General features: G+C 44.9%; 1 protein-coding gene across 1 annotated transcript in view; it reads left to right on the forward strand.

The window, feature by feature from the left end:
* The window catches only part of lrp1bb (low density lipoprotein receptor-related protein 1Bb), a gene marked incomplete at its 5' end in the record, with an annotated part of 503,119 nt that overhangs the window by 241,117 nt on the left and 241,023 nt on the right, over nt 1-20,979 (forward strand). The window contains 3 exon segments of the mRNA XM_079517841.1: nt 428-435; nt 16,753-16,884; nt 19,923-20,150. Of these exon segments, the coding sequence (XP_079373967.1) occupies nt 428-435; nt 16,753-16,884; nt 19,923-20,150 (368 nt within the window).

Raw genomic sequence — 20,979 nt, forward strand, 5'->3', positions numbered from 1 at the left:
ATTTTAGCTGAGGACCACCTGGAACCCCTCAAGGACCACTGCCCCCCCCCACCCATCATCAAGCTAATTCATCACTGGTAATTCATCAACTGCTAATTGTGAAGACACAAGACTTCATTCAAAAACAAAGAAACAAAAGACCATAACATTAAGAAACACACCAAAAAAAGCATATTAAACTGTGTATTTATTTACTTATTTACTCACTTTCTTTCTTACTTATCCATTAATTTATTCATTCATTTAATATTCTCACTTTTTAGTATAGATGCTGTTAAAATGTGATGAATCCACTTCAGTCGTGTGTATGTGATGTGTGAGAGAGTGTCAAGTTAGCGGTGCAAATACATTCACAGCTAAGGATATCAACTTCATCTCTTTCAGCTTCAACTTCAACAGTTTGATTTGGCACATCACACGTTTGCAGGTGTAAGAGTGTGGGGTGATGTTCTTGTTTGGAAATTGCAGTTACATTAGAATAATAACAGGAAGATAGGAAATCATATATCAAAACAAAGCAATGTCAAATAATACATATAAATAGGCACTACCTGGTGGAAAACTTCCAAGAGATCCAAAAAACATTACTTTTCAGGAAATTGGAAATAATTACCTGTGTTCCAATATTTGTTGTTCTCAGAAGAAAAATGTTCTGAAAGTAATAATGGCTGTGGAACAAGCTTGTTTACTGCCGTTTCCAATATGAAATAATCAGGTGGCTTTAAGGTGCGGCCATGACAGCAATGGTAGGGGAAAAAAATATATTTAATATTAATCATATTCGGGTATTCGGTTTTCGGCCAACTGTTTCCTATATTCGGCATTTGGTTTCGGCCAATAATTTCCCTTTCGGTGTACAGTATATGGAGATCTAAGGGTTTGAGGTCAGATGTAGAATTGCTGGCCGCCTCCATATATGCAGATCTAGGTGATGATCCAGTCTTTTCCAGGTCAGTGTCGTGATCTTTTTATAGAGACGGCCATAGATGGAGTGTGTCACGAGGCGTGACAGACTGACGGCCATATATGGAGCGTTTCACAGGCGTGATGGACGGACGGACGTACTGACTGACTGACAGGTTTTGCAGGTTTCCATAGTAAGCTGCGACCTATGGTCACAATTATTCTTTTTAAATGGCAGATCTATTTACTTGGTGCAACGCATTGTGAGCTTGTACATCGGCTATTGTAGTCGCTTAAAACCATTTTGGGCAGGAACCCCTTTTGGTGTTAGCATTATGTTATACTTTAGCTATTGAAAAATAGCAGATCTACAAGCTCATAGCGCGCCACCGAGTGGCGCTCTACAAGCTTGTAGGTCTGCTATTTTTGAAAAATCGGAAGAACGACAGACATAGAAACATAGCTTTTTCAGAAAACTGTCAGGATGTAGAAGACATTTTTAGAATCTGATCTCAGGTCAAAATGGGATAATTATTCTGGGTGTTGTCTATGTAAAGCTGACCTGCTGGTTGCTTTGCTTCACTTGCACAATCTGGCCTTAAACGCTGGCCATGCCTGTACTGTAGCTACAGTATCTATGTCTATAGGCAGGGCCTCCTCCTGTACTGTAGCTACAGTATCGGTGTCTAGGCAGGGCCTCCTCCTGTACTGTAGCTACAGTATCTGTGTCTAGGCAGGGCCTCCTCCTGTACTGTACAGGGCCTCCTCCTGTACTGTACAGGGCCTCCTCCTGTACTGTAGCTACAGTATCTGTGTCTAGGCAGGGCCTCCTCCTGTACTGTACAGGGCCTCCTCCTGTACTGTAGCTACAGTATCGGTGTCTGTAGCTACAGTATCTGTGTCTAGGCAGGGCCTCCTCCTGTACTGTAGCTACAGTATCTATGTCTGTAGCTACAGTATCTGTGTCTAGGCAGGGCCTCCTCCTGTACTGTAGCTACAGTATCTGTGTCTAGGCAGGGCCTCCTCCTGTACTGTACAGGGCCTCCTCCTGTACTGTACAGGGCCTCCTCCTGTACTGTACAGGGCCTCCTCCTGTACTGTACAGGGCCTCCTCCTGTACTGTACAGGGCCTCCTCCTGTACTGTACAGGGCCTCCTCCTGTACTGTAGCTACAGTATCTATGTCTAGGCAGGGCCTCCTCCTGTACTGTACAGGGCCTCCTCCTGTACTGTACAGGGCCTCCTCCGGTACTGTAGCTACAGTATCTGTGTCTGGGCAGGGCCTCCTCCTGTACTGTACAGGGCCTCCTCCTGTACTGTACAGGGCCTCCTCCTGTACTGTACAGGGCCTCCTCCTGTACTGTACAGGGCCTCCTCCTGTACTGTACAGGGCCTCCTCCTGTACTGTACAGGGCCTCCTCCTGTACTGTACAGGGCCTCCTCCTGTACTGTAGCTACAGTATCTATGTCTAGGCAGGGCCTCCTCCTGTACTGTAGCTACAGTAGCGGTGTCTAGGCAGGGCCTCCTCCTGTACTGTAGCTACAGTATCTATGTCTAGGCAGGGCCTCCTCCTGTACTGTACAGGGCCTCCTCCTGTACTGTAGCTACAGTATCTGTGTCTAGGCAGGGCCTCCTCCTGTACTGTACAGGGCCTCCTCCTGTACTGTACAGGGCCTCCTCCTGTACTGTACAGGGCCTCCTCCTGTACTGTACAGGGCCTCCTCCTGTACTGTACAGGGCCTCCTCCTGTACTGTACAGGGCCTCCTCCTGTACTGTACAGGGCCTCCTCCGGTACTGTAGCTACAGTATCTGTGTCTAGGCAGGGCCTCCTCCTGTACTGTACAGGGCCTCCTCCTGTACTGTACAGGGCCTCCTCCTGTACTGTACAGGGCCTCCTCCTGTACTGTACAGGGCCTCCTCCTGTACTGTAGCTACAGTATCTGTGTCTAGGCAGGGCCTCCTCCTGTACTGTACAGGGCCTCCTCCTGTACTGTAGCTACAGTATCGGTGTCTAGGCAGGGCCTCCTGTACTGTACAGGGCCTCCTCCTGTACTGTAGCTACAGTATCTGTGTCTAGGCAGGGCCTCCTCCTGTACTGTACAGGGCCTCCTCCTGTACTGTACAGGGCCTCCTCCTGTACTGTAGATACAGTATCTGTGTCTAGGCAGGGCCTCCTCCTGTACTGTAGATACAGTATCGGTGTCTAGGCAGGGCCTCCTCCTGTACTGTACAGGGCCTCCTCCTGTACTGTACAGGGCCTCCTCCGGTACTGTAGCTACAGTATCTGTGTCTGTAGCTACAGTATCTGTGTCTAGGCAGGGCCTCCTCCTGTACTGTAGCTACAGTATCTATGTCTGTAGCTACAGTATCGGTGTCTAGGCAGGGCCTCCTCCTGTACTGTAGCTACAGTATCTGTGTCTAGGCAGGGCCTCCTCCTGTACTGTACAGGGCCTCCTCCTGTACTGTACAGGGCCTCCTCCTGTACTGTACCGGGCCTCCTCCTGTACTGTAGCTACAGTATCTATGTCTAGGCAGGGCCTCCTCCTGTACTGTACAGGGCCTCCTCCTGTACTGTACAGGGCCTCCTCCTGTACTGTAGCTACAGTATCTATGTCTAGGCAGGGCCTCCTCCTGTACTGTAGCTACAGTATCTATGTCTAGGCAGGGCCTCCTCCTGTACTGTACAGGGCCTCCTCCTGTACTGTACAGGGCCTCCTCCTGTACTGTAGCTACAGTATCTATGTCTAGGCAGGGCCTCCTCCTGTACTGTACAGGGCCTCCTCCTGTACTGTACAGGGCCTCCTCCTGTACTGTAGCTACAGTATCTATGTCTAGGCAGGGCCTCCTCCTGTACTGTACAGGGCCTCCTCCTGTACTGTACAGGGCCTCCTCCTGTACTGTACAGGGCCTCCTCCTGTACTGTAGCTACAGTATCTGTGTCTAGGCAGGGCCTCCTCCTGTACTGTACAGGGCCTCCTCCTGTACTGTACAGGGCCTCCTCCTGTACTGTAGCTACAGTATCTGTGTCTAGGCAGGGCCTCCTCCTGTACTGTAGCTACAGTATCTATGTCTAGGCAGGGCCTCCTCCTGTACTGTAGCTACAGTATCTGTGTCTAGGCAGGGCCTCCTCCTGTACTGTACAGGGCCTCCTCCTGTACTGTACAGGGCCTCCTCCTGTACTGTAGCTACAGTATCTGTGTCTAGGCAGGGCCTCCTCCTGTACTGTAGCTACAGTATCTGTGTCTAGGCAGGGCCTCCTCCTGTACTGTACAGGGCCTCCTCCTGTACTGTACAGGGCCTCCTCCTGTACTGTAGCTACAGTATCTATGTCTATAGGCAGGGCCTCCTCCGGTACTGTAGCTACAGTATCTATGTCTATAGGCAGGGCCTCCTCCGGTACTGTAGCTACAGTATCGGTGTCTAGGCAGGGCCTCCTCCTGTACTGTAGCTACAGTATCGGTGTCTAGGCAGGGCCTCCTCCTGTACTGTACAGGGCCTCCTCCTGTACTGTAGCTACAGTATCTGTGTCTAGGCAGGGCCTCCTCCTGTACTGTACAGGGCCTCCTCCTGTACTGTACAGGGCCTCCTCCTGTACTGTACAGGGCCTCCTCCTGTACTGTAGCTACAGTATCGGTGTCTGGGCAGGGCCTCCTCCTGTACTGTAGCTACAGTATCGGTGTCTGGGCAGGGCCTCCTCCTGTACTGTACAGGGCCTCCTCCGGTACTGTAGCTACAGTATCTGTGTCTAGGCAGGGCCTCCTCCTGTACTGTACAGGGCCTCCTCCTGTACTGTACAGGGCCTCCTCCTGTACTGTACAGGGCCTCCTCCTGTACTGTAGCTACAGTATCGGTGTCTAGGCAGGGCCTCCTCCTGTGTACTGTACAGGGCCTCCTCCTGTACTGTAGCTACAGTATCGGTGTCCAGGCAGGGCCTCCTCCTGTGTACTGTACAGGGCCTCCTCCTGTACTGTAGCTACAGTATCGGTGTCCAGGCAGGGCCTCCTCCTGTACTGTAGCTACAGTATCGGTGTCTAGGCAGGGCCTCCTCCTGTACTGTACAGGGCCTCCTCCTGTAAGCAGGGCCTCCTCCTGTACTGTACAGGGCCTCCTCCTGTACTGTAGCTACAGTATCGGTGTCTAGGCAGGGCCTCCTCCTGTACTGTACAGGGCCTCCTCCTGTACTGTAGCTACAGTATCGGTGTCTAGGCAGGGCCTCCTCCTGTACTGTACAGGGCCTCCTCCTGTACTGTAGCTACAGTATCGGTGTCTAGGCAGGGCCTCCTCCTGTACTGTACAGGGCCTCCTCCTGTACTGTACAGGGCCTCCTCCTCCTGTACTGTAGCTACAGTATCGGTGTCCAGGCAGGGCCTCCTCCGGTGGAAGTGCTGCTTTTGAAGTGGTCCACAGACCACTGGCCTGCTTCCATCATGGAGGGCAGAGACATCCTCACAAACAGCCTGCTGCTGAACACAGCCTTCCATCATGAAGGGCAGAGACATCCTCACAAACAGCCTGCTGCTGAACACAGCCCTTTTGAAAGAAAACTAAACAGTCCAGAAATGGCCCCTTCCTGTTATTGCGGGCCAGGAGCATGTGGTGGACAAAGTAATTATATTCAAGTAAATGCTCAAAGTTACGTATTCAAAGTGCTGAATTACAAAGCACATTTTCTGAAATGTTATCACATGGGACTTTATTTTTTGTGCGTTTGGGTCCCAAGAGTCCCTTCATGGTGTCAAAAGTGCAATATTTCTATTGAATGTTTAATTTCTTATATATTTATGTATTATTTGATTTAACCCATTTTGTGCGGGAACCCCTTTTGGTGTTTGAAGCATTCTGTTCTACTTTAGCTATTGGAAAATAGCAGATCTACAAGCTCATAGCGTGCCACCGAGTGGCGCGCTACGAACTTGTAGGTCTGCTATTTTTGAAAATTCGTGAAAATGTGGCGCAAATCTTTGAACATATTCTTTCAGAGTGAACGTTTTTAACTCAAATCTTTGCTTCTGGGAGGTCACTGGAACAACGCCTAAATGGGTTAATCAGAGTGATTCAGGGCATCTCTCAGCAGCATACCTTTACATATGAGTAAATAAAGGTAAAAAAAAATAAAACAAAACAACAACCAGCTTGCAAAGTAAAATAAATAAATGAATACTTCAACAGTGTACTTACAGTAAGTAGGCTACAGTCCTCAGGTGTGCTTACCGTAGTCATCGTCCGCCACTGCTGTGGGCAGTTATATTGGATTGGCTGCCATTTTTTCATTTATTGTCCTTCTTCTCAAACCTATACTACTTAATGCATGGCAGCAGTGGGCGAAACATTTCACCCACGTCCTCTGGTCTGGAAGCATTAAAAGGTGGACGACTGGCTCACTCAACTTGTAATGAACTCGTGTGAGAGGAGCGCTCATCTGTGGAGAAAGGCCTCTCGGACAGACGGACGGAGACATCTCAATAGTTCACCAGGCTGTTTAGTTTGTCTGCTCTAGTTTTCCTTCCACATTCCTTCATGTCCTCTAGCCTCGTCTCCCTCTCAGGGATTATATCTCCTTCTTTTTCACACTATGAGGCGTTATTGTTATACGACACCTAGCAGAGAGTCCCCGTGCTGTAAAGTAACTTAAGTACATTTACTCTAGTCTAGTACTATTTTCTTTTTCTTTTGTTTGTAATTTCCAATTTTCTGTAATTTTACTTCTACCCCTTTACATAGAGTTATAAATATTATATTTTTTACTCCACTACAATTATTTTTAAAACTGTAGTTACACATTCATTGTACGCAGTTTTTGTTAGTGTCAGGCGTAGCGATCATACCGATACACCAACCAACAGCTTTGCTTGGTGGATGGAGAATTTAGATAAAAAATATCGATTTGCGATTAAACAATAGATTAATTTTGATTTCGACAAAGCCTCTAATTAATTGGATTACTTTTTTTTAAAGCTGCTTTTGGGGGGGGGGGGGGGGGGGGATTCAGACAGCCAGCAATGGGTAAAACGCTCCCAAAACAATGTAGTGTCTGTGACGTCTACTTCTTCATTTCGACCAGGGTTTTTTTTCGACCAATGAAATGCTTGTAGGAACATCTTTGAATGCGGATTGTGGCCCCTAGATGTGTCACAGTGACTACATTTATTTGGGGGAGCGTTTTACTCATTTACTGCTGGCTGTCTGAATACCAAAATAATAAATAAAAAAGGTCATTAAAAATGTGACATATTATTGCTTATAGTTATAGCAGCTTTAATTATTATTACAAACCATACATTACCCACTTCATCCCTATAGCCTACATTTCGGCCATTTGAAAATGGCAGATCTACAAGCTCACATCAATCGCGACACTTTGTGAGATTGTAGATCTGCCTTTTTTTGGTCTTTTTTATACATTTGAAAACATTCTGCATGAGTAGCCTATACATTCTACTTTGTAGCCTACTTTTACTCAAGTACGTAACATTTCAAATACAGGACATTTCATTGTAACAGAGTTGCAGCATTGATACTTCTGTTAACGAAGTGAATATTTCTTCCACCACTGGAGGAAAATGTGTCAATTTTGACACTGACGACGGCCTGCGCGCCGAAACGCGTTTGTCTGTCTGGTATGACTGCTGCTGCGGAGCACTATCATTATTAAACAAAGACTCTTACTCGACTGATTGTGAGGATTTTATTCATTTCCTATATGTTCTCTTTGAATCTGCACCCAGCACACGCCTGAAACGTTATAAGACTGAGTAGAGCCTTTTCCCTTGACGTTAACTGTTATTATTGTAGGACACTAGAGAGTCCTATAATGCTGTGTTATTATTGTAGGACACTAGAGTCCTATAATGCTGTGTTATTATTGTAGGACACTAGAGTCCTATAAGGCTGTGTGTTATTGTTGTAGGACACTAGCTGAGAGTCCTATAAGGCTGTGTGTTATTATTGTAGGACACTAGAGTCCTATAAGGCTGTGTGTTATTATTGTAGGACACTAGAGTCCTATAAGGCTGTGTGTTATTATTGTAGGACACTAGCTGAGAGTCCTATAAGGCTGTGTGTTATTATTGTAGGACACTAGCTGAGTCCTATAAGGCTGTGTTATTATTGTAGGACACTAGCTGAGTCCTATAAGGCTGTGTGTTATTATTGTAGGACACTAGAGTCCTATAAGGCTGTGTGTTATTATTGTAGGACACTAGAGTCCTATAAGGCTGTGTATTATTGTAGGACACTAGAGTCCTATAAGGCTGTGTGTTATTATTGTAGGACACTAGAGTCCTATAAGGCTGTGTGTTATTATTGTAGGACACTAGCAGAGAGTCCTATAAGGCTGTGTGTTATTATTGTAGGACACTAGAGTCCTATAAGGCTGTGTGTTATTATTGTAGGACACTAGAGTCCTATAAGGCTGTGTGTTATTATTGTAGGACACTAGAGTCCTATAAGGCTGTGTGTTATTATTGTAGGACACAAGCTGAGAGTCCTATAAGGCTGTGTGTTATTATTGTAGGACACTAGCAGAGAGTCCTATAAGGCTGTGTGTTATTATTGTAGGACACTAGAGTCCTATAAGGCTGTGTGTTATTATTGTAGGACACTAGAGTCCTATAAGGCTGTGTGTTATTATTGTAGGACACTAGCTGAGAGTCCTATAAGGCTGTGTGTTATTATTGTAGGACACTAGAGTCCTATAAGGCTGTGTGTTATTATTGTAGGACACTAGCTGAGAGTCCTATAAGGCTGTGTTATTATTGTAGGACACTAGAGTCCTATAAGGCTGTGTGTTATTATTGTAGGACACTAGAGTCCTATAAGGCTGTGTGTTATTATTGTAGGACACTAGCTGAGTCCTATAAGGCTGTGTGTTATTATTGTAGGACACTAGCTGAGTCCTATAAGGCTGTGTGTTATTATTGTAGGACACTAGCTGAGTCCTATAAGGCTGTGTTTTATTATTGTAGGACACTAGCTGAGAGTCCTATAAGGCTGTGTGTTATTATTGTAGGACACTAGCTGAGTCCTATAAGGCTGTGTGTTATTATTGTAGGACACTAGAGTCCTATAAGGCTGTGTGTTATTATTGTACGACACTAGAGTCCTATAAGGCTGTGTGTTATTATTGTAGGACACTAGCTGAGAGTCCTATAAGGCTGTGTGTTATTATTGTAGGACACTAGAGTCCTATAAGGCTGTGTGTTGTTATTGTAGGACACTAGCTGAGAGTCCTATAAGGCTGTGTGTTATTATTGTAGGACACTAGCTGAGAGTCCTATAAGGATGTGTGTTGTTATTGTAGGACGCTAGCTGAGAGTCCTATAAGGCTGTGTGTTATTATTGTAGGACACTAGCTGAGAGTCCTATAAGGCTGTGTGTTATTAGTGTAGGACACTAGCTGAGAGTCCTATAAGGCTGTGTGTTATTATTGTAGGACACTAGAGTCCTATAAGGCTGTGTGTTATTATTGTAGGACACTAGCTGAGAGTCCTATAAGGCTGTGTGTTATTATTGTAGGACACTAGAGTCCTATAAGGCTGTGTGTTATTATTGTAGGACACTAGCTGAGAGTCCTATAAGGCTGTGTGTTATTATTGTAGGACACTAGAGAGTCCTATAAGGCTGTGTGTTATTATTGTAGGACACTAGCTGAGAGTCCTATAAGGCTGTGTGTTATTATTGTAGGACACTAGCTGAGAGTCCTATAAGGCTGTGTGTTATTATTGTAGGACACTAGAGTCCTATAAGGCTGTGTGTTATTATTGTAGGACACTAGAGTCCTATAAGGCTGTGTGTTATTATTGTAGGACACAAGCTGAGTCCTATAAGGCTGTGTGTTATTATTGTAGGACACTAGCTGAGAGTCCTATAAGGCTGTGTGTTATTATTGTAGGACACTAGAGTCCTATAAGGCTGTGTGTTATTATTGTAGGACACTAGAGTCCTATAAGGCTGTGTGTTATTATTGTAGGACACTAGATTCCTATAAGGCTGTGTGTTATTATTGTAGGACACTAGAGTCCTATAAGGCTGTGTGTTATTATTGTAGGACACAAGCTGAGTCCTATAAGGCTGTGTGTTATTATTGTAGGACACTAGAGTCCTATAAGGCTGTGTGTTATTATTGTAGGACACTAGAGTCCTATAAGGCTGTGTGTTATTATTGTAGGACACAAGCTGAGTCCTATAAGGCTGTGTGTTATTATTGTAGGACACTAGCTGAGTCCTATAAGGCTGTGTGTTATTATTGTAGGACACTAGAGAGTCCTATAAGGCTGTGTTATTATTGTAGGACACTAGAGTCCTATAAGGCTGTGTGTTATTATTGTAGGACACTAGCTGAGAGTCCTATAAGGCTGTGTGTTATTATTGTAGGACACTAGAGTCCTATAAGGCTGTGTGTTATTATTGTAGGATACTAGCTGAGAGTCCTATAATGCTGTGTGTTATTATTGTAGGACACTAGAGTCCTATAAGGCTGTGTGTTATTATTGTAGGACACTAGAGTCCTATAAGGCTGTGTGTTATTATTGTAGGACACTAGAGTCCTGTAAGGCTGTGTGTTATTATTGTAGGACACTAGAGTCCTATAAGGCTGTGTGTTATTATTGTAGGACACTAGAGTCCTATAGGCTGTGTGTTATTATTGTAGGACACTAGAGTCCTATAAGGCTGTGTGTTATTATTGTAGGACACTAGAGTCCTATAAGGCTGTGTGTTATTATTGTAGGACACTAGCTGAGTCCTATAAGGCTGTGTGTTATTATTGTAGGACACTAGAGTCCTATAAGGCTGTGTGTTATTATTGTAGGACACTAGAGTCCTATAAGGCTGTGTGTTATTATTGTAGGACACTAGAGTCCTATAAGGCTGTGTGTTATTATTGTAGGACACTAGCAGAGAGTCCTATAAGGCTGTGTGTTATTATTGTAGGACACTAGAGTGTCCTATAAGGCTGTGTGTTATTATTGTAGGACACTAGAGTGTCCTATAAGGCTGTGTGTTATTATTGTAGAACACTAGCAGAGAGTTCTGAAGCTTAAAGCTCTGCAATATAAATCCTGCAGAGCTGCTGACATTTTCTCCAGACGTCGTCCAATTACACAAACCTACTGTAGCCGGAGATCCCCCCCCCCCCCCCCCCCCACTAGCTTTAACCTGCCAGGGACTAAAATCTCTCTTGTAAGGCAGAAAGCTCATATCTCCCTATATCCCAATGTTTTTTAATGTTAATGTGCTACCTCTTCATTTGTGTCACACAAGAGCAGCAAAAATAGCCGATCTACAAGGTCATAACATACAGTCACTTATAGCATCGCCTGCTTATGAGCTTGTAGATGAGAAGTATTTAATCTGAGTTTTTGTGACTAAAGAAAATAAATGTTTAATTTCCCAAGATTTTGCAACCCAGTTTTCACCCAGTTTTCTACACTTCCTCTGCCAACCTGGGGGGGGGGGGGGGGGGGAGCAGACTGGCCTCATGCTTCCTTCTATGCATGAGGAGTCCAAACTGCTTCTTTTCACCTGACAGGGGAGAGTTCCCCCGGCCGGAAGGAACACGTTATTCCGACCATGCAGTTCCTTATTTCCCTAAAGAATAAACTAAGTAACTAACTAAAAGAACAACATCCATTGGATTTCACTGTGTAGTTTATGAATTGAACACATTGATAAATAAAGTTCCCTGTTGACAAAGAAAGCACAGTGTGAACGCAGCAAATGAAAAATGCAGAAACGATGCAACTTCACCCCCCCAATCTCACCGAGTCCACCGAACTAGTAACTACAGGTTGTACGTTTTGGTACATACAAGGTTTCCGCCCGACAGCGACACGAAACGTTCCACTGCATGATGTGATATTATAGGAGGAGGGGTTGGTTTCTTCATTTCTCTTGCCCTGCCCCCCCTGTTCGATGATGAATATTCCCACAGCAAAAATACATAAAAAACAAGGGGGGGGGAAAAGCAGGAGCCATCTGTTTGTCACTTCATGTATTTTCCTGTCGTGCAGCAATCATGTTCCACATGGCGAACAAACACATATCTATTTTGGAGGACACTCCCGACTCAAATGAGCTCATTGAAATCTCATTTGCGTGGAGGGGGAGGGTGCAGCTCGTACTCTGACACCCAACTTTAAAAATCTGGGTGAATGAACACATTGCATGTTTGGCTCGTTTCAGGGGAGTGCATTTCACGTTCTGTCTCTGTGCTGTGGAAACAGCATGTGCACGCACGCACGCACGCACGCACGCACGCACGCACGCACGCACGCACGCACGCACGCACGCACGCACGCACGCACGCACCAACGCACGCACGCACCAACGCACGCACCAACGCACGCACGCACCAACGCACCAACGCACGCACCAACGCACGCACGCACGCACCGCACGCACGCACGCACCGCACCGCACGCACGCACGCACGCACGCACGTGCTTGAAGTCTAATTTAGATTTCTTTGTCCTCATGCACCGATATGGGAGTCATCATCACACACGGCTACGTTCAGCTGAATCACAGCGACAATGGATGTGGAGTATGTGTTTTGCCTGCCAGTCATGTTCTGAATACATGAAAAGAAATAAACGCGCTGGCTGAGGCTCCCGGTGCTTCTTAGACAGAGTAAAGGGCTTTATGAACACATGGGGATGGATGGGAGTTGACACTGTGTTAGACTTATTCTGCATAGCACAAGCACATTCTGCACGCCAAGGTAGTGTGTGTGTGTGTGTGTGCGCGTGCGCGCGCGTGTGTGTGTGTGTGTGTCTGTGCGCGAGCACATGTGTGCGTGCATAAATTAGTTGTAAGAGGCCTGCAGATTGCAGCAATGGCAAAGCCAAGAGCGAAGCGAAGGCATTGGTTACATTCTGTTCAGTGTCTGTGAAGATGGTCAGTCGCCACATTCATATGGAGCAGACGATGCTTCCTGTGTCCGTGATCTGTATCCTGAAACAACACTTGTTGTTGTTGGGTTTCCCGAGCTTGTGTGCAAACTGTGCATCTACTGTTGTTTGTGTTCAGGAATTTCTTGTGAAATGGGGAGCGTAAATAGAGATGTTAAATGAAGATTGTGTGTGTGTGTGTGTGTGTGTGTGTGTGTGTGTGCGTGCGTGCGCGTGCGTGCGTGCGTGCGTGCGTGCGTGCGTGCGTGCGTGCGTGCGTGCGTGCGTGCGTGCGTGCGTGCGTGCGCGCGAGCCATGTTTGCGTGCGTGCGTGCGTGACCACATGTCCCTACGAGTACTGCAGAATATGAGAGAAATATAATTTTGTCATGGTCCTCACAATGGTTAATAATATTTGTTGGAGATACGTATAGATAAGTAGAAAAAGATTCAGGTTGTGGGTAATATCATGATTAGACATTTATAAATGTGGTTTAGGGATTAGAGATATAGTCATTCCTGCTTTGCACTATTATTTCTGAAAAATAGCTATTATCTCAAGCTCACAATGTGTCTTAAAATGTGCTCACAAGTAAGTATAGTAATAATAATAATACATTTTATTTATAACGCACTTTACATTTGAAGCAAATCTCAAAGTATAGTGTAGTAATACAAATCTGCGTGCACGCCCGCATGCGCATGCGTCGTGTTCATACGGTATTTGTTATAAAGCCTATTATATCTGCTGCAACATTACTGCTGCAATAATTACCCCCCCATACAACCTGCAAAATAATTGAGCAGGTTTTAGGTGACATGAATCATACAGCGTCGGTCTTAAACTGAACTATGGGGGAATAATGGTGGTGACAGCACAGTGAGCGGGTTCTATTATCACCTGCTCTCTCTCTCTCGCTCTCTCGCTCTCTCTCTCTCTCTCTCTCTCTGTCTCTGTCTCTGTCTCTGTCTCTCTCTCTCTCTCTCTCTCTATCTCTCTCTCTCTCTCTCTCTCTCTCTCTCTCTCTCTCTCTCTCTCTCTCTCTCTCTCTCTCTCTCTCTCTCTCCTCTCAGAGGACGGGGACAGAATGACAAAATGTTTGCATAATGTGAGGGGCAACTTCTGCTCATTAATGCAAACTCATTATTGCCGGTGAGTAAATATCTCAGGCTTAGAGATCAAAAGTGTAGATTTCAAATATTTACCCCTTTTTATTTAAAAATTGTGTCTGACTTACCTAACCTTTTAGGAAAGGAATCTTTTACTACGATGACGTTGCCATTTACATGCCCAAAAGAGACATTGATGGATCAATAACTCTTTTCACGTTTTGACACAATGAGTCAAAATGCCTACAGGTGTTTTGAATGACATTTTCATTGACTTGACCATAATAGTAACGGAAGGGTCAGTTGAGGGGCAAGCCCTCACAATGTAGCTGAGGTTGCAACAATTGAAAAATGATATATGATATGCTATAGTACTTTATTGTCAGTTCACACTGAAATGTGTCTTGTGACCCAGCAGCCAAGTATGCAGAACACATATACACACATTTGACATAACACAAAGAACAAGACAATTTACATACATAAAGACATGAAGACAAGAGCAATGTCCACCGCTTAGATTATCCTGTGGCTACTACGACTCCTGATTAAGCCTCAAGGTCGACTGGTGGACAAAGGACCTCTTTAGTCTGACCTTATTGTATGCTGGTACACCATATCTCCTTCCTGAAGGTAGCAACTTATATTCTCCATACAACACATGCTTAGTATTAGAGGTGATATTCCTTGCTAACCTTAGGATGCTGTTATCATACAGCGGTGGATGTATAAAGTTTCTGAAAAACAACAATCCAAACCCAGCACAGATTAGACAAGAAATGTGAATCAGAAGTCAAATTACAGTACAGACTACTTAATCAGTACCTAAAAAAACAACTATAGAACCAAATAAATTCAAACAGGTGCAATCTGAAGTAAATGTGTTAAAGACCATACCTCTGAAACCTTCCTGGAACAACATATTTTCAGATGTGGGTTCGGTGGCCAATTACATATAATTTTTGGGGTCCTTGACATGAAATATTGAGAACCACTGATACATAAACATGAGGTATTTCAGAAAACTGTCATGATTTAGAACAGGCGTTCTCAACGTTTTTGGCCGGGGACCCCCGCCCCGCCCCCTCCCGACCCCCAATATACATTACATTACATTACATTACAGTCATTTAGCAGACGCTTTTATCCAAAGCGACTTACAATAAGTGTATTCAACATAGGTAGGGAACAAAAACTACTAATCACCAGAAGTCTTTAGTGCATTTTCTGCAAAAACAAGCAACCATATAAATTGACTGCTACAATAACCTTAAACCATTTTGGGCGGGAACCCCTTTTGGTGTTTTAAGCATTGTTATAATTTAGCTATTGAAAAATAGCAGACCTACAAGCTCGTAGCGCACCACCGAGTGGCGCGCTACGAGCTTGTAGGTCTGCTATTTTTGAAAAATCGTGATTAAAAAAAAAAAAAAAAAAAAAATCTTTTTTTTATTTATTTTTTTTTGAAAATAATTTGGGGACCCCCTAAAATATTTTGGCGACCCCCCCGAGGGGTCGCGACCCACGGGTTGGGAACCCCTGATTTAGAAGACATTTTTTAAATATCGACGTCGGGCCTTAATGGGTTAATGATACTCTTGATTTAATGCACACACACCAGCTGTAATTCAGTGGGTTAATGATCCTCTTGATTTAATGCACACCAGCTGTAATTCAGGCCGATCTGTAATTCAATAACACCCTGTATGCCAATATTGGATCAACTTGTTCAGTGACCTGCCTAGTATTGACGTCAGAGTTTAAATTAAATTATCAATAATTGAGCTGTAGCATTCCCTCTGAAATAACATAGTCAATAGCTTTTCAACTTTAATTACCAGCGTTACAAGTGTGAAAATAGAAAATGCGTTAAATGCATTGACAGGCCTTCTGCTCTGCTCCAAAAGTGTTAACAATTGGTAGCACACTTTGTATTGTTATTGAAAGCTATAACAAAAAGAGCTCAACTGAAAAGATTGAGCATTTCGTTCACTCCGAAAATAACTACCGTATTTCTGTCAAACGCACCGTTCGAGAATGACACGACACTTGGAGCGAGAGACAGATCTGGCATCAGCCTTGCTTGTTTCTGTTACGGACCTTTAACATACTATGAGCTACAGCTGGGACAGGGAGGGTCATCCTTAGATGAAGGACAGGTGAGTGTCCACAGCCACATAGACCCCAGCAGCATACGTAGATCAACGTAGATCAACAATCCTAAAGTTAGCAAGGAATATCACCTCTAATACTAAGCATGTGTTGTATGGATAATATAGGTTGCTACCTTCAGGAAGGAGATATGGTGTACCAGCATACAATAAGGTCAGACTAAAGAGGTCCTTTGTCCACCAGTCGACCTTGAGGCTTAATCAGGAGTCGTAGTAGCCACGGGGTAATCTAAGCGGTGGATATTGCTCTTGTCTTCATGTCTTTATATATGTAAATTGTCTTGTTCTTTGTGTTATGTCAAATGTGTGTACAGTATATGTGTTCTGCATACTTTGCTGCTGTGTCGCAAGACACATTTCAGTGTGAACTGACAAAGTACTATATCATATCATATCATATCAATGTAGTCACTAAATGGAACAAAGCAACAATAATTACTGAACAAATAATAGAAATCTTACTGCAGAGTGAGGCGTGAATATATGCAAGCATATAACGGTTTCACTGACGTAAATTAGGGAGACGTTTTGTGGGGGAAACGGCAAGTTCAAATATTTACCGTGGCTTTGTTTGGCATGCCATCCTGCTTTCTTGTGATTATGAGTCTAAAAACAACTTTCTCTGTTCCCTGTCTCCTTCTCACTGACTTTGCCTCCCCCCTCCCCCCCTCCACCACAGCATCCAATCCGTGTGAGGAGAATGATGGACGTGGTCCGTGCTCACACCTGTGTCTCATCAATTACAACCGCACGGCGTCGTGCACCTGTCCGCATCTCATGAAGATTTCTCCCAACAAACAGTCCTGCATCGGTGAGGGAGGAACGCCTTTGTTTTGCCCACACACACACACCCCACAAAGTCTGCATTTTTCTATTCCTTTTGATTTAATGGGCCTCATGCGCCAATAAGTTCCTAACTTTTCCTCTTACATTTCTTCCTAAGTGAATTCCTAAGTGAAGTCCAGTCAGATTCATGAAACGTTCTTAAGTAGGCAGAATTGTTCGTAAGCATGTTCTTATGATGATGAATCCAAATCCTCGTAACTTGAAGGGGTGTGCCAGTTAATTCAAATTATCATAGGTAGACGCCCCAAATATCCTAATTAGCATCCTAATTACCATAGGGAACCGCCCCACCAATCCCATATAAGGCATTGGGAATTCACTTTCCTACCTGTGTTTTACCCAGGTGGGTGTTTTTTTGACTCCATGGCCTTGCCTGCAGTCACACCTGTGTGTGATTTCAGCACACAGAAATCACAGGACCTCATACACAGAAATAAAGTTGAGTGAAGTCAAGAATACCTAAACTAAAGTCTAAATATGGTGGAACACCAGACTCCAAACATTAAAAAGCAATAGTACTGTGGTGTGGAGGTACTGAAGTGAACAGAAATGTTCATATTTTCAATATTTCAATATTTTCAATATTCATGAATGTATTTTATTATTTATCTCACAATAGTCAACTTTCACCACTAGACATCAATGTAAATTTGCTGAAATTATCATATTATCCATATGTCATGTTCAGAAGTAGTGGATAGTAGTGGATATAAAACATGTTAGCACTGGAGGGTGCATGGATATGGAGGGGCTTTAAGGCAGCAACTGCTTGGTATGTAATGGTGAGGAAATAGGGGTGTTGAGGGTGATATCGTGGTGCAAGGGGTGGGATAGGGGGGCTAGCAGGTAGGAAGCTTACAGGAAAATGGAGGTGGTGGCTGTTGGTATACGGGGTGGGGGTGTAAAGGGGGGGGATGATGGCGGGTGGGGTGGGGGTTATGTGGTGGGTATGGTGTGTTTGTTTGGGTTGGGTTGTAAAGTCTAAACCAGTGGTTCTCAAACATTTTCATGTCAAGGACCCCCAAATTGACATGCATTCTGCAGACCCCCATATGAAAATATTTTCTGCTAGGGAAATGTTTTGAAGATTTATCAAAATGTTTCGAAAATAGCCGATCTACAAGCTCAAAATGGGCAGTAATGGGACACGTTTGTGAGCTTGTAGATTGGCTATTATCAAAGTATAAAATGGGATTAAAGTGGTAAAATGTTCCATATTTTGCCGTGGACTGCCTGGAACTTCCTCAAGGACCCTTTGAGGTCCTCAGACCAAACTTTGAGCATCATGCAGAGGGCGCTGTTTTTCCTTTGTTTTCAGATTGCACTTAAGAACAAAAAAGGCACCCTAAGAGTGCTCCACAGTGTGCGTAGATTCTGTTCTTACCTACGAACAAATTACAGCTAAGAAAACATTGAGGGATCCCAAAACCTTCTTAAAAACTTCCTAAGTGGGTCTAAGAACAAATTTCCTCTTAAGAACTTCTTAAGAACGGTTGGCGCATGAGGCCCATTATCCTTTTGTTTTGATGTTTTCAAATATTTGTTTTCGCGGAATCACAATCTCAATCGCATGGTCATGATTGACCACGAGCCTGGATGGCTTTGTTCCAGGCTTAAAAGACCACTTCACCACTTTTCAACATCTCTTCATATAATTGGTAAATGGTAAATGGTGCATTTATATAGCGCCTTTATCCAAGGCGCTTTACATAGATTGTGTAATTGGTCCTGTGTAATTGGTCCTCACTAATGTTCATGATAAAACACCACCATTTTTTTCTACTCAGTCTGTGTCTCATAGGAGGGCTGTGGGCAGTTCAGACACCCGTCCACCAGTGACATCATCGTTAGACAGATTTATTTTTAAACAAGATTTGTTTTAAAATATATTTAAATTTTTGTTATCGTGAGAACTATGGCTTCCATGTTTGCATTGCAACTTTTCAGGAAAAGAAAGCCTGCAGTTTCTATTAGCTTGGATTCCCCATCGATGATGTCACTGGTGGACGGGTTTCTGAACTGTCCACAGCCCTCTTATGAGATACATACTGAGTAGGGGAAAAAAAGTGGTATTTTATCATTAACATTAGTGAGGACCAATTATATGAAGATATGAAGTTGAAAAGTGGTGAAGTGGTCCTTTAAAATAATTACTGTAAATGCTTTCAGAAATCTCTATGGGCAAAATGAATGTGACACCACAACATGGCGGTCACTGCTATTGCCCCACAGTGAGTCGCTCTGCTCACGAGCGTTTTGCTAAATGCCTACATGCCAAAAAAATACCAGAATGCCATGTGGCGCCCGTCTTCTCAAAAGATTCCAAAAGTATTTCAGCATTATTTTACATAATAATCACTGTTCCTGACATTTAAGTGTACCCTCCTCTACCGACTCGGGGCTCTGATACACATCAGCATTTGCATGGAGTTATTAAAGCTGTCGTTATCTGGCACGTCCGTATCCAACGGAAAAGGTCAAACACTTCAATAGGCCGCCGCGCTGCTGCTCATTCATATTTTAACCCATTCAAACCGGGAAAGCTCACTTTAGATTTGAACCACTTTAACCATTATTTTGTACTTTTGTGCTTTTTTTTAACCGATTTAGGCCACCGAGTGGCGCGCTATGAGCTTGTAGATCTGCTATTTTTCAATAGCTAAAGTATAACATAATGCTTAGTTAAAACACCAAAAGGGGTTCCCGTCCAGAATGGGTTAAATAGCAGATCTACAAGCCTGTGTAGATCTTTTTTTTTTTTTTTTATCGTGAAAATGTGTGCAAATCTTTTTATATATGTATATATTTTTTTTTACTCAAATATTTGCTTCTGGGAAACAACGTTTTGAGATGGAGGTCGGCGGCCGGTTTCAGAAAACTGTTACGGGTTTATAAGACATTCGTATAGAATCTGGTCCTCCTGAGGTCTTACTGGGTTAATGCCGACTCGCCACGATTTCCTCCCCCTCCCTCCCTCCCTCCCTCCCTCCTCGCCGCATGCAGCGCTGAAAAGGTTCCTGCTGTACGTGCGGCGCTCGGAGATCCGCGGCGTGGACATAGACAACCCGTACATGAACGTGATGACGGCGCTGACGGTGCCCGACATCGACGACGTCACGGTGGTGGACTACGACGCGCTGGAGGAGCGCATCTACTGGGCCGACATCAAGACGCAGGCCATCCGGCGGGCCTTCATCAACGGAACCCAGCTGGAGACGGTCATCTCGGGCGGTAAGTAAGACCCAGGCGGCCAGGTGGGCCTTCATCAATGGAACCCACCTGGAGACGGTCATCTCGGGCGGTAAGTAAGACCCAAGCGGCCAGGTGGGTCTTCATCAACGGAACACACCTGGAGACGGGTCATCTCGGGCGGTAAGTAAGACCCAGGCGGCCAGGCGGGCCTTCATCAACGGAACCCAGCTGGAGACGGTCATCTCGGGCTGTAAGTAAGACCCAGGCCATCCGGTGGGCCTTCATCAACGGAACCCAGCTGGAGACGGTCATCTCGGGCGGTAAGTAAGACCCAGGCCATCCGGTGGGCCTTCATCAACGGAACACACCTGGAGACGGTCATCTCGGGCGGTAAGTAAGACCCAGGCCATCCGGTGGGCCTTCATCAACGGAACCCAGCTGGAGACGGTCATCTCGGGCGGTAAGTAAGACCCAGGCCATCCGGTGGGCCTTCATCAACGGAACACACCTCGAGACGGGTCATCTCGGGCGGTAAGTAAGACCCAGGCCATCCGGTGGGCCTTCATCAACGGAACCCAGCTGGAGACGGTCATCTCGGGCGGTAAGTAAGACCCAGGCCATCCGGTGGGCCTTCATCAACGGAACCCAGCTGGAGACGGTCATCTCGGGCGGTAAGTAAGACCCAGGCCATCCGGTGGGCCTTCATCAACGGAACACACCTCGAGACGGGTCATCTCGGGCGGTAAGTAAGACCCAGGCGGCCAGGTGGGCCTTCATCAACGGAACACACCTGGAGACGGGTCATCTCGGGCGGTAAGGAAGGGCCGGGGTGGGAAATTAAATGAACAGTGGTGGAATAAAGTGCTCA

The sequence above is a fragment of the Electrona antarctica genome (assembly GCF_951216825.1).
Source record: "Electrona antarctica genome assembly, chromosome: 13".
NCBI lineage: Eukaryota > Metazoa > Chordata > Actinopteri > Myctophiformes > Myctophidae > Electrona > Electrona antarctica.